General features: G+C 48.4%; 1 protein-coding gene across 1 annotated transcript in view; it reads right to left on the reverse strand.

The window, feature by feature from the left end:
• The window catches only part of FOXO3 (forkhead box O3), an 88,712-nt gene extending 77,279 nt beyond the window's left edge, over positions 1-11,433 (reverse strand). The window contains exon 1 of the mRNA XM_074537989.1: positions 9,487-11,433. Within this exon, the coding sequence (XP_074394090.1) occupies positions 9,487-10,077 (591 nt within the window). The 5' untranslated portion in view covers positions 10,078-11,433. The remainder of the gene's footprint in view (positions 1-9,486) is intronic.
• Between the last annotated feature and the right edge of the window lie 2,456 nt (positions 11,434-13,889).

Below are 13,889 nucleotides of genomic sequence, written 5' to 3' on the forward strand. Positions count from 1 at the left end.
CAGCCCATGTCCTAAAATTATTTCTTTAGAATAATACATTTATTCTTCTGCAACCTATTTTGGAAAAAAACATAGAAACCAACATGATACAGCACGAGAAAACACTAACTTATAAGGGGAAATGGTCTCCAGAGTCAGAAGGGCTGACTGTCTAGACTAGGAAAGCAGCTTCTATTAGATATTACTAGGTAATTAATACATTTTTAAACAAAGCTTGGTTTACTTAAGCATGACACTGTTACTAACGCTCCCTGGTCATACTCAGTCCTCACACGGGGCTCAGGCTGATCTGCAACCAGGATTTTTGGCACTGCTGGCTTGAGTCTGTCTAGCACTAATGCAAATGTGTGCTCCTGCCTTGACACAGCCTTTAGCAGGGATGAGACTCAGACCTGCCCTCTTTACCTCATCTACCCATGAAAGCTGCACTGTCATAAACCCACATCCATGCCAACTCTTCCTCATTCCCACTCCCAGCTGAGCAGTCGCGGCACCAGGACGCAGAGCGAAGCCCCAGCAGACACATCCTGATGTTTTTGGGTGTTCCTCTATCTGTCCTCCCACAGCACTCTGTCCTCATCAGTCTCCTGACTTATCTGTGGTCTCCCACTCCTCTAGGGCTGGGATAAGCAGATGTTACCTCCCTGTTCAAGTCCTGGCAAGCAGCCAGACCTGCCCTTTTCTGCTCACATGACTCAGGAGCCAGCAAATGTGCTGAAAACTCTTTCCTAGCACTGAGTCCCACCCACTGATCACAGTCCCGGGAGTGCCATGGCCTCCGCTGCTCCCTAGAGAGAGACAAAGAACTGGAAGGCCAGGGATGGGGAGTCAGGCTGGCCTGAAGACACTGCAAGGCTGAGAGCCGGCTTGTGAGGAACCCCAGGCAGACCCACAGCCCAACACAGAGTGTGAAGGCAGCCTGAGAAATAGGCGTCAAAGGAGCAAAATGGCTTCTTTGGCAGCACTCCTCCCTCCTGCCCTCATTCCAGAGCTCTCAACTGGGTTTTGGCGTGGAGACGTCAGCAGGGACCCACCCTTCGCCCCGGCAGGGGCAGTGTGTGAAGGGACGCAGGAGTGGCGCGATCCAGTGAGTCACCCCACGGAAACGCACCTGACCAGGGCAGCACCCGGGCGTGCAGCAGTCCCGAGCTGCACAGGCACAGCCCTGCACCCAGAACTGGGGGCACACACTGCAAGGGCCCTGACAACAAGCTGTCAGTGCCATTCAGTGCCACACAGTGCTGTCCTTGCTTCAAGTGGTCCTTCCTCCACCAGCTCCTCCAACAATGGTCCGTGGGCTGCCTCTACACTTCTGTACCAGCATGCACCCTCCTCACACCTCTCTTTACATGCAGTGAGTAGAAAATTCACCATCAGGGGAAAAATAATAAAGAAAAGCAAAATAATAACTTGCCAAATAAACATGTTCATGTGAGAACCCAGCATTCCATAATTCAGGTCTAAAGTATGTAGCATGTTGTGATAGAGCAAGCAATCTATTTAATTTGTTAGCACAAATCTGTTATAAGAGCTAATTTTCACAAGGTATTTCTTTACTACAAATCCACAGAAGGGCATTTCTCTGTCTGTGAAACCTTAAGAAGGTATTTGAAAAAGTATTTAAACAGCCTTGATTTTTAATAGGTATCAGCATATAGATCCAGAACATTGCCCCTGTAAGCAAAGTCCAGGTAGGACACACACAGACAGAGTTATTAAGGGCACATCAATACTACTAATTCCCAATCTCCCTCAAATTCCCTGCAAAACAGCATTATAAGCATATCAATCCTTGAGCAAATGTGCAAGGTGGGTGGCCCAAAGAAAGGACTCTGGCTTTGCAGGGCAAGAGGGGCTCCTCCTGGACTTCACAGCCAAGCACACCACCAGGAGAACTCTGCTTTTTGCACGCAGGCAAAAAGCAACGCTCTTCTCTAGCCCTACTGGAAGGCAGCTCCCTTGCTATTTCACCCCAGGGATGAGGCAGAGCATGGATGCAATCACTCACTTGTTCCCAACTCCTCACACTGTACTGGCCTTGCTTTTCATCAGTGCTGTAGACTCATCATCTCCTAGCTGTATCCCCAGTCCAAACTGCCAGCCACAAGCCAGCCCTCTACCTCCCACAGAAGTGTAACATGCAACTCTCCCACTGGTGTTACAAGTGGGAAGGATGGAGAAGGTGAAGCAGGACATTAACATCCCTGGAGTCTCCCAAGACAGGAATGAGAAACTGGAATATGGGGAATTGAGGCACAGATATTTTTTTTTTAAATATTGGTATTTGGAAATCTAACATGTCCTCTCTGGTTCTTACTACCCTCACAGGTTTTAGACCAATGATCTTGACAACCTTTACTCAACACACTGCCCAGGAGATAACCTGGGTAATGTAGTTGATTAATACAGCAAGACTCCTGCTGTTGTTGGAGATCACGCTCCACTCCAGCAGTGTCCTGCTCTCCATGGCTGCAGGAGCCCTAAGGTCCATCATCATCCTCCACACAGAGCAGAAGATGACCTCCCTGCAAGGCACCACGGTGTGCCCCAGCAACTCCTACATACCCTCGCCAGCCCTGCACACCTGAGCTTTTCCTACTTCTTCACCCTAGGGTGCTGGAGTCACATCACCACAGGACTCCAGATGCCCCTGCAGTTCCTGGCAGGCTGAGAAGCACGGCTCTTTCTCTGCTGCCTCACCCAGATGAGCAAGAGCTATACCCACCACTAGCAGAAAATGCTTGGAAACATGCTAGCTTGCTTGGGAAGCTAAACTGTTGTCAAATAAATGCCAAATACACATGGGTAAAGAGTTGGTGCCTATGAGTGGTACAACTGTATCCCACATGCACAACTAGAACATCAGGAAACTCGTACAGTCATGCAGAGAAGCACGGGATACCCCAACCTGACTTCACCTGAAGCAAGTTAGAACAAAACATCTCACTCTGAAGGAAAATCCCCTTCTGTAGACAAGCCACTTTTTAATAATAAGTGCTAAATGGACTATTCAAGCAGGTAATTAATGTTAATTAACATATGTCAGGCCATAAATTGGCTAAACACACCTCATTTTCCAAGCTTGGTGTGTGGCAACGCTCAGGAAATTGTAACAGAACAGTCTAAGTTTGTAGAAGCACAAAAAGAAGAGCAAATAAAAGGTTAAGCGTAATCTTCACTTAACTCATGGTGTGCTGAGCCAGCAGTACAGAAAACTGCATGACTATGCACATTACTCAAACACTTCATTTTGCTCCTGAACCGCTGCGCTACGCACATACTGTCAGTCCCAAGAAAAGCCACATCAAAAATTCCCTGCACTCCCTGAGTGCTGCTATCGGCCAGGCCTTTATCGGGATTGTCACTGTGTGCAGGACCTGAACGCACCTTCTGTTCCAGGGCCTGGCCAAGCTGTGCCCCTTTCCAGAGCCAATTTGAAAATAGAAGTTTTCCATGGCAAGAGGAACACATCAGCAATGGGGAGGATGCTCACAGCTTGCATTTCTCCAGACAGAGTACCTCCAAAGAGGAGGGCTCCTTGCCTCTAAAGCAAACTAATATTGCCATTTTGTAATACTGCCCTTGGGCACATTTTCTGTGACAGAGTAGTAAAGTAAGGCTTTTTAAAAAAGTGACACAGAAACAAGAACACGCAGACACTTTAGTCTAAGTAGCAACTTGCATTAGGAAACACTTTCAGTTTCTCCTTTGGCAATTCGCCACTACACCAAGACCGAGTTTAATTGCATTGCAAATAAGAAACAATCCTCACAAAAGATTTTCCATACTTCCACGCAAAATAGCTGGCTGCCAAAATCTAGCAGGGCACCTTTAGGAGGCTGCCACCTAGAGAAATGCTTTGGCTGCTTATCCTCAGTTTTCCCTATCTCCAAGGCAATCCCTTCGGCCTCCCTCTGAAGCCAGCACACCCACTGTAGTGTTCTGGGGTGGTTTCACACTTGTTCACCCCACGCACCCCAGGCGAGCTGGCTGAAACCCACCCAGCCACTGCGGGAGCGTGCAGGGGGGCTGCCCCAGAGCTGCCTACCTTCCACTCTGGGCTGCTACTTTGTCCACATCGGCACAAAGAGCTTTCACAAAACCACACAGCTAACCCTAATCACTCGCCTTTCTAAATGCACCAGCACGTGCCCAGCCTCCCCTAATCTCCCAGGATTACAGCAAAGTAGTGTAGCACCACCAAAATGACCCGAATACAAAATGGCCTCGAGAGTAAGACACCACTGCTCGCTTCAGCAGGACAACACCAAGCAGAGGCACGATGTCCCAGGGCAGGAGTGCTAGGACATTTCTCCTCCCCGGCCTCAGTCTCAGACAGTGTTTGTTCAAGCCAGTACAATACATCAGATAGAGCTGCCATAAGGTGATTTAATTTTTACTGACATTAACTGCATACTTTCAAACACACAGGCAAGAGGAGAAGCCAACCTCTGAGTCTCAAGCTTCCTATTTTAAATATGCGCAAATTTTAAATATGTACAAATATTGACACTAATCAATCTATTATAGACAATGTCAATTGCTGCATGACTGTTTTAGGTAACCTTCTGTCTCTGAATGATGGAGGGACATTGATTCCAGCATTTATCATGCAGGTCTACCTGGCAGCAATACCACATCATCATTGACTGGAAGTTTCCCATTCACATCAAAATTTGAGTTCATCAGAGCCTGTGATTCTTCCCAGCTGAACACATTCACCAAGGTGATGTGTTTCTGTCTGCATTTAACAAGTCCTTCAGCAGAGGTGCTCCTCACTGTCACACTGTGGACCAACAATGAGAGTGATTCTGGGAGAGCTATTTACTTGGTCTCTCTCTCACTGCTCTAACAGCTGTCACCTTCCTGCATGAGCTGGGGAAAACTGAGGTCTCTGATGTACATTACAGATATGAAATAACAATATGTGCTAATACCTACATATGGTTTCTACTGGAAAGTTTAAAAAGTCATTTGTTACTGTGCTACTACAGTATACTCCTCTTTGATGCAAGGCATTTGTTATCTGGTGGTTTCAACCGCTGGAACCACACATCTCTTACACTGCTCAGCACAAAAGTCACTTACAAATGTTTCTGAGTATTTTGTTAAAGCACAACATAGTAAGGCTTTGATCAGGTAAGATGCTTAAGCAGCAAGTTTAAGCACACAAGTAATCCCAGTGAAGTCCCAAGGATCCATTCACGTGCTTAAATCCATGCTCTCCTTGGTAGGTCAAAACTTAAAATAATCAGGCTACAGCTTGTAACTCAAACCCCTCTGTACATGATAAATAAGGCAACACAAAAATATATTAAAAAAATAATAGAAGGCTGAAAAAATATTCCTGCTAGCAGCTAATTGGGAAACAGAACCCAAAAATAAATAAAAAAGAAAAGAAGTATATAAGTCAATAGAGGAAAAAAAGAAACTGACGCAGACTCCAGTTTTATGTTGCCACTCCTGATGAAGACATTGTGTGTCAGTCCAAGGAAGGAGAAGTAAGAAGAAAGAGAGTGGTGTTACTTCCTTCTCACATCTTTGCAAGATGATAAAAAGAGTCCGACACATCTTGCATATCAGCATCTGGCTAACAGATTTAGACATCTGTCTACATCACTGGCAAATTTCTCAAGCCTTTTCAAGTCTCAGTAATTAGAGAAGAGACTCATGCATTTGGTACACCAAAAGGACTGCAGCCCTTTGGTACATACTGGCCAATAAAACATGGTAAGAAATGTACAAAGTTTACAAAAATCTCCCCTTCAAAGTAAATATCCCAGCAGCTAGTGTCTATCTTCTATGGGGAAGATGAATACAACAGGTGGAAAACAGAAGAGGCTTCTGATAGGAAAAACAATTCAAAGCAAATCAGCTACGTTTAAATTTGGGAACTGCTGGTATCTCTGTATAAAGGATGAGATCTATAGTCTTGCCATATTGCTTAACAAAGAGGAAAATAGTCCCCCTAGCGTACTCTCCATGTAGAAAAGACTGTTTCACAAGACAGTGCTCAAGAAATTACAAAATAACATTGTGGGAAGAGGTAGGGAATTACTTAAACTGTAGTGAAACTGGGCATCTCTACTATGTACATGGACCGAAAGGTTTTCCAGTTTCTTATTTCAAGATTACTGAGGGAAATGAGTGCTTCACCTTAAATACCTGCAAGATAAAACTTGGTTTTTAAGTCAGCACACTTGTTTTGTGACTGCAGGACTTCGATTGGGTAACAGATACCTGAATGAGGAAAGATCTAGTCATCAAGGAGCTCTGTGAAGTACCTGGAACAGTCACCTGGCACAGTGAATTTCACAAGGGTGAAACCAGCTCACCCTCGGATCTGTTCCCCCCTCCGGTGATGACGAACATAAATACCGACCTTCCCTAAGTATTCAAGACAGAAGCCAATACCAGAACGTGCATGGAAACCCTCTCCAGTGGTCTGGAAGTGTGTGGGATTGTACCAGCTGGGGCAGCCCGTGGCACACAGGAGCGTCGGAGTGCGGCACCGCTGCAGCACTGCACCGTACACTGCTGGCCCAGTCAGCTTCAGGCACTGTTAGCTTAGCCCATGTCCCACCGGGGCCAGGGGGAGGGGGAGGCAAAGGAGATTGGTGGGGGGGTGTATTGGGCAAACCTTATCCGAATTACCGGAAACGTAATATATGCCTTCCTAACCACATCTGAAATATTCACTTCTGCTTTAATGCCCTAGCCAGGGAAAAAAAAAAAAGAAGAAAAAAAAAAGTGATAGTTGTAACTTTAATTTACAGCTCTTAAAATAATTGTTTGAGGAGAATAATCCTGGCTATGTTTACGGATTATGGTGTTCGGCACATCTCACTGGAAACAGTATTAATATTTCATATATAATAATACATAAGGTAATAAGACCAAGTTATCTTTTTCCCTTTGTTTAAAATAACAATTTTCCCACTCAGTGGCAGAGTAGAATATTGTTAAATGGGCTTACTGCCTTCAACAATTAATTTAGCTGTGTAAAAATATTCTAAATTAAGATGAAAGCCTTCTAACAGAACTATCTTCTGTTCATTTACAGTCTCGGTGTAACTAGCGATCTGAAGAAGTCTAATGTGAAAAGCTGACATTAGTTCCTGAAGAGTTGTATTCATTACCTGTGAAGGAAACAAAGATGATAATTAAGATATAATGTGTTTTAACATCAGGAGACTAAGATGGAATCCCCCTATGAGAGTGTTGCCCCTGCACAAATTAAGCTACTCTCCAGCCAAGAAACTGAAGTAGTCCTCTTCTGAACATATACGCATTTGAAAAAGAAATCCTAGCCTTGCTAAGGAATTACATTTTCCAGTTTTAGATGTCTGGCAAATTATTATTATTAGCTCCTGACCTCCCCTTTGCCCCTTCCAGCATGCCCCTACCACCCACACACAACTGCACCCACCGTTAACGTGACCAAATGCCTTACCCTAACTTCAGAGACGGCTCACAATCATCAGAGACAGAATTTGCTGCTACCAGTGTGCCTGCATCTCCTGAGAAAGGTCATCCTAAAGGCTTATGAGAAACTTCTGAACTAAATTATAACAGAAGAATCTCAAGGGATCCAAGTTTTTAACATTTTAATTAGCTCCAAGTACCAGTTAATGCTGCTTAGCAAAAGAATCAATATCAAATTAACAGTATAAATTGTCAGAAAAATTGTGACGGTATTAAGGATACTAATCAATGTAAGCACTTCATGTTATGGCCCAGATTCTGCTTCTGCGAAAGTGAAAAGGAGTTTTGCCACCAAATTCAAAACAGTGCCAGCCCCACTGTTAGGTAAATCTTCATTTGAATCAGATACTGAGAATTTACTGAAAATTCAAAGTACCAGATAAAAATGCTGGATTTGTCAACACAGCTGACATCTAAAGCCACTGCTTCTGTGTGGAACCAAACAACTTATGAAGGCACAGGCTGTCATTGGAAGATGTAACCCTTTATCACACTCTGCATCACACTTGTAAAGTCAGATCAAAATTCAACACCTAATACAGACACAAAAGCTGTAAATAGAATGTGTGGTTTTAAAAGCCTTGTCTCCAACTAGCTATGCCAGAGATAAACTTTGTGTTTGTATTTTCCCAAGCCTGAGACAAGTCTATCAACTAAATATTTCCTCTCCCGTGTCTCATTTGGAAGGTAAAAATCATACAGCCACACTTCAATTCCTAGCAGCAAGTCCTACTCAGGCACCAAAACACAAGACGGGGCTGCTAGTACAGAAACTGCCAGAAATGTTTAAGCTGTACAGTATTTCTGACCAATTTGTATACTGAAAGTTATCACCTGCTCCAACCTGGATAGATTCAATTACAAAATTTAATTTCTCTGTAAAAGCATTGAACTTGCTGGCAAATTCACCTTCAGCCACGCACACAAAAACTCAGTGTCAGACGTCGCTAGTATCGGCCCTCAGCAGCAACTGAACCTTGCCGGGATTTCCTTCTGCAAACAGTATCGGCGTCAAGCAGCACCTGCATTTCTGTACAGATGCAAGTACGTGACATTTTGGCATCCAACAGACGCTGACAGATGAACAGGAAAACGAGAAGAAAAAAAAAAAAGGCAGCTCTGGAAATCACTTCAAATGTGGTTTACGTGCAGTTCTGGCTCCTGGTAGGCCTTATAAGACTCTTTCTTGAGGGTAAAACCCTGCCTGCCTGCAACGTGCTTTTGCACGCGCTGAGTAAACAAGCCACAAAACCAGATTTTTTTCTCCCCCTCACTTATTAAAACGGTAGTAACTCTTAGCTGCTCACTGTCGCAGTGCTGGACAGAAAATGCTGGGCTATCAGTAGACGGTGCTCTCATACACTGGCAAGGCAGGAATCGCAAACCAAGCATTCCAGGGGCTCAACAGCCAATAACTCCATGCTTTAACTTTATGAAGAAATGTCAAAACCCGAATTTCCCTCTACTGCTTTTGAGGAACACATGGGCAAAAAATTGCGGGTTTCCTTGACAAAAAGAATAAATGAGCTTTGAGACACAGACTGACCATACATAAAAGCAATTCTGCTCGTTTCCAGCATGAGTTACCTCTGCTGTTACCATAACTTTAAAAACAAAAAAAAAAGGCAAAACAAAACCCACACACTTCATAAATATTTTTCATTTTTCTTTCTCTCTCTCCCACTCTCTTTTCCCTGCCTATGTGCTCGTGCATCACAAAACTCAACTCCGCTCCAGCGTGTACTCTGCCCCCAGAGTCAACAGCCCTCACCGCCCGTACACAGCAACAGGAAAGAGACAAAACTTTCCATAATCTCTCTCTTAAAAAAAACCAAAGGCGACAGGACGACCACCATCAGCACGACCAGCACCAGTGCCCGGCGGGCTGCTGCCGGGGCGAGCCGCCAGCACCCCGCTCCGCGGCCGCATCCTCCAAGGGCAGCCCGCCCGTCCGTCGGGGCGGCGCGGCGGGAGCGCCGCGGCCCCGGGACCCCGCCTCACCTTCCACCCGGCCGAGCTGTTGCTGTCGCCCTTGTCCTTGAAGTAGGGCACGCAGCGGACCATCCAGTCGTAGATCTGGGAGAGAGTGAGGCGCTTCTCCGGGGAGCTCTCGATGGCGCGGGTGATGAGGTCGGCGTAGGAGAGGTTGCCCCACGCGTTGCGCCGCGACGAGCACTTCCTCGGCGCCGCCGCCGCCGGGCCCCCGCTCAGCCCCCCGCCGCCTGCCGCCGCCGCCGCTCCGCCCGGCGAGAGGCTCGGTCCCTCCGGGCCGCCGCCGGGCAGCGGGGCCAGCAGCCGCGCCGCCTCCTCCGGCACGGCGGTAGTCGCCGCTGCCGCCGCTTCTCCGGCGGCGGGGGCCGCGCTGCCGACGGTCATGGCCGAGCCGCCCCCCTCCTCCTCGTCGTTCTCCTCCTCGGGGATCATGGAGGCGGCGTCGGCGGTCGACTCGCCGGCGGGCTTGGCTGGGCTGGCCTGCAGCTCGGGCCTCTGCAGGGGCCAGGTGCAGGAGCGGGGGCGGCTCTGCGGCTCGAACTCGGGGTCCAGCTCCACGTCCAGGGGCGAGAGCGGGGCGGGGGGCGACGCCTCTGCCATCTTGGCCTCCCCCGCGAGCGGCTGCGGGGCGCTGCGACGGGGCGGGCGGGCGGCCGCCGACCCCGCTCCTCCTCCGCCGCCTCCTCGGTGCCGACGGGAGCCTAGCAGGCGGGGGGCTGCCGGGCGGGCATGCCGCGCTCCGCTAAGGGCTGGCCGCCTCTCCGCTGCGCTCCGAGCTCCGCTCCCCGCGGGCGATGCGCACGCCGAGGCTGGGAGGCGGGGGGAGAAGGGGAGGGAGGGAGGAAAATAAAAAAATCAGATTAGGAGCCGGAGCGGCCGCGCAGGGCGGCAGCACGGGCCGGGCGGTGCCGGAGTTGCCCGCGGCGCTGCCCTCCGCGGTGGCGGAGCGGCGGCCGCTCCCGCGGTGCGTGTGTGCGTTTGTTTATGTTTCACTCCATGCGGATGCAGAAGTAGCTCCGGCGGGAACCGCGCTGTATCCAGCCAGGAGAGGAGCCCCTCACGCCCCCGGCGCCTCCGAGCTCGCTCCTCGTCGCTTCCGCAGATATCTTGCCTTTTGGGGGGGGTGGTCCTTCGCGCCCTCCGTCGGCAGGAAGGCAAGGAGAGCGGTCCTTTGGGTTACGCCGAAGACTTTTTCCTTCTTCAAAACGCCCTAAAGGGAGCCGAAGTCTTAGCATACATCCAACTGCACACTAGCGTAAACCTGTCACTTTGCGGTGCCCCCAAGCCACGCGCAAGCAAACCCCCAGAATCTCACAGCCGGCGGAGCAGGGGGCAGGAGAAGGCCACCCCGGGGGCTGGTCGGTTCAAAAAAAAAAAAAATAGTAATAAATCCTCCTTCTTGCAGGGAAAAAGCAAACACAACGGGAACAAATCAAATCGCCAGTCTTCCAACAGGTCCAGTAGCTTTAAGCCCTCCCTAGGGCTGCCAAAGAGAATAGGTTTTGTTCCAGCATCAACACCACATTCATAACCTCCTTGCTCCTGCTGCTGCCATCTTGACAGTTTTTCCCCCCTTCACTTAAGTCATTTAAAAAGCGCAGGCAGACGAGGCAGGGAAAGCCACATCGGGAGGGGCGGGAGGCGGCGGGGGGGTGCTGGATCGAGAGCCACCTCCACAACCGGCAGCAATCGAGATCCGAATTCACGGGAGGAAGAAGCAGCGCTGCTGCATGGTTCCTGCTGCTCCTGCGCCTTCAGCTCCAGAGAGCCTTCCCTTTAAAGGCGAAGGATGGGAAAACGGCAGAGCGCCCGCTCCCCCTGCGAGCAGCCGGCGAGAGGCAAGCGATCCGCCCGCGCCCAGCCCGTCCGCCGCCGCAGCCCGCCCGAGCAGCCTGTCACCCTGCTCGCCGCCGACTTCCACATCCCTCCTCCTAACAACCACCGGCAGCAACACAAAGTTATAGACACACGCAGGGAGGCTCAACCAAACCGCACGGCTCGGCACGGCCCGCCCACGGGCGGGCGGTGCCGCGCAGGAGCCGCCCCAACGGGGCGGGAGCGCCGGGATGGGGGGAGCCGCCGGAGCGGGGCGGGCTGGAGGAGCTGCCGGCACCTGGCGAGGGCAGCGCCTCTTTGCTCGCCCTCGCTGCGGCTGCAGAGCCCTGTCCGGCCGGCCCAGGGGAAAGCGCTCAAGCCTCCCCAAGTACTCGGTAAATCTCTGCGAGGGTTGTATTAGGCCTGTTTCTTTTCTGTACTTGTTTTCACTGGTGATAAATTATTGGTGTACGAGCTATTCTGGTGAACTTTAAAATATAGAGTCGAATTTAAGTAATTCTTTGAAAACTTTCACTGTGCCGTTGGGTGATGCCAGGAACATGTTCAGACATGTCCACACGTGAATACAGTACCACTGTACCTCCTCCTTGGGGCTTTCCCTAGCAGAAAGCCCTCCAAAGTAGCTCGCTTGGAAATTTTAATTGTGGGTTGAATAAAGGGATGAACCACAAAACCAAGGAACATAAAAGCTATTAATATGGATGTAGTTATAAATACTTCACATGGCAACATCTGTGTATCAGTTCTCACCTGGCTTGATAGAGACCTAGACTGTGGACTAGATTTAGTCCAACAGTAGCGTTGTCTCTGCGACAAGATACAGACAATAGCATGGACGGAGAAGCAGTGTGCTTCTGAAGCTTTGCTGGATAGAATTAGCAGAGTAATCAAACTATTCCTGATGTATAGCATTATAGACAAGTAGAGAGATTTGAAAACCATTCCATTTTATTAGAAAACATCAAGGCCCTGATCCTAAGTCAGTGCCTTACACTGCTGCTAAGTAGGGCGTAAGGGTCTAGTTAGGTTTTGAATTCAAAAGCCAATGAAATTAGGAATAATTTAGTGTGATTTTATTACAAGGGACAGCATTTCAATATGCATACAATTAACCCCTGATTATCTAAATGTACCAGGAGACACTGAATTAATCAGAATGAATGCAAGTTCGAGTAATGGAAATAATGGCTGCAACTCCATTTTGGGTCACCATGTTGAGTGCCTTGCCATGGTTTTTGTTGTAACATGGCCCCTACAGGAATGCAAGGCAGCTCAAAAAGACAGCAGCCACTCTGCAATTGTGACACTGTATACATTCATGTATATGATTTAGCAGTTGGTAGGGAGGAAAACCACAGTGGCATTCAAGAGCCAGAAACCAAGTTCAGACAAAAAGACGTGGTGAGGAGATGCTTAGTCCAACACCACATCTCCAAGGAGGCTTTCCTTGTGGCTTTCAGCAGTTAGCCATAGAAAGCCGCCTGTGAACCGTGACTGGTGCTCAGACCTTCCCCAAATCTAGCTACTGCTTGGGCCTGATTTTGACCACTGCAGAAACCTCCACGTGGAGCGCATCCTGAGGTTCCAGGGAAGCATAACACTTTGACCTTGGGCTGGGTTGCAAGCAGCAAATCTAGTCCTAAATGATATTATCATCTTCATTTATAATTGGCATTGCATTACTCTACAGGCACTGCTATTAGGTCTCACTGTACTGGATAAAGGCCCTGCACGTGGTAAGAAATGCTCCACTCCCTGGCAGAATTGCAGTCTAAGTGAGGCAGGAGAGGGCGGGAGAAAGGAAATAAGTAGTAACCCTATTAAAAAGATGATGGACTGAGGCACTGAACAATTACATGACTGTACTGAGGTCATACAGGAAGCCCATGCCAGAACTGAGAAATAAAACTGGATCACCTGAGTGCCAGCCTTGAGCAAGATTATCTGTCCTCTTCAGAATTCACTGGTATATCAGCCACATAACCTTTATCACACGTCATGATACCAGTTCTTCACAGCTCCATGCAGCACGTGTGTGCCCGTGATAATGCAGTTTAGGGGCGTAATTAAAACCACAGTATAATTTTTCCTACACATTTTGCTTATGAAAAGTGCATGAGCAAAACAGAAAGACACAGGAGCTCTGCTTATTGTGATTCCATGGCTAGCCCTCTGAAATACACATAAAAACCGATCAAAATTGAATCTAAAGCTTGCACAATTTTCAGTCTCCTCTTTTAAGTACTTTCATGCCCCAAGGGTGGGATTTTCCAAAAGGCTTAATTTATGGGAGTTTTATCACTGACTTCAACAGGAATAAAGTTAGGCCAGCCCTCAGGCCATTTGAAAACCAGCTCACTTACTTTGCCTACTTAGGCTGCAAGTGTTTTAGGGCAGGGCTGCATCTGCCTCTCCTTTTATCTACTATGGCCGCTCAGGCTGATGTGGGGAACCTGTGCCTATCACGGTGTCTGGATTATATGGATCTGGCAGGGTCACAGTCACATGGCAGCTAGAGAAGTGCAGGTGACATTTCTGGCTTCACCTCTCACACAAATATCGTAACTGCAGAAGCA

Source organism: Zonotrichia albicollis, chromosome 3, assembly GCF_047830755.1.
Source record: "Zonotrichia albicollis isolate bZonAlb1 chromosome 3, bZonAlb1.hap1, whole genome shotgun sequence".
NCBI lineage: Eukaryota > Metazoa > Chordata > Aves > Passeriformes > Passerellidae > Zonotrichia > Zonotrichia albicollis.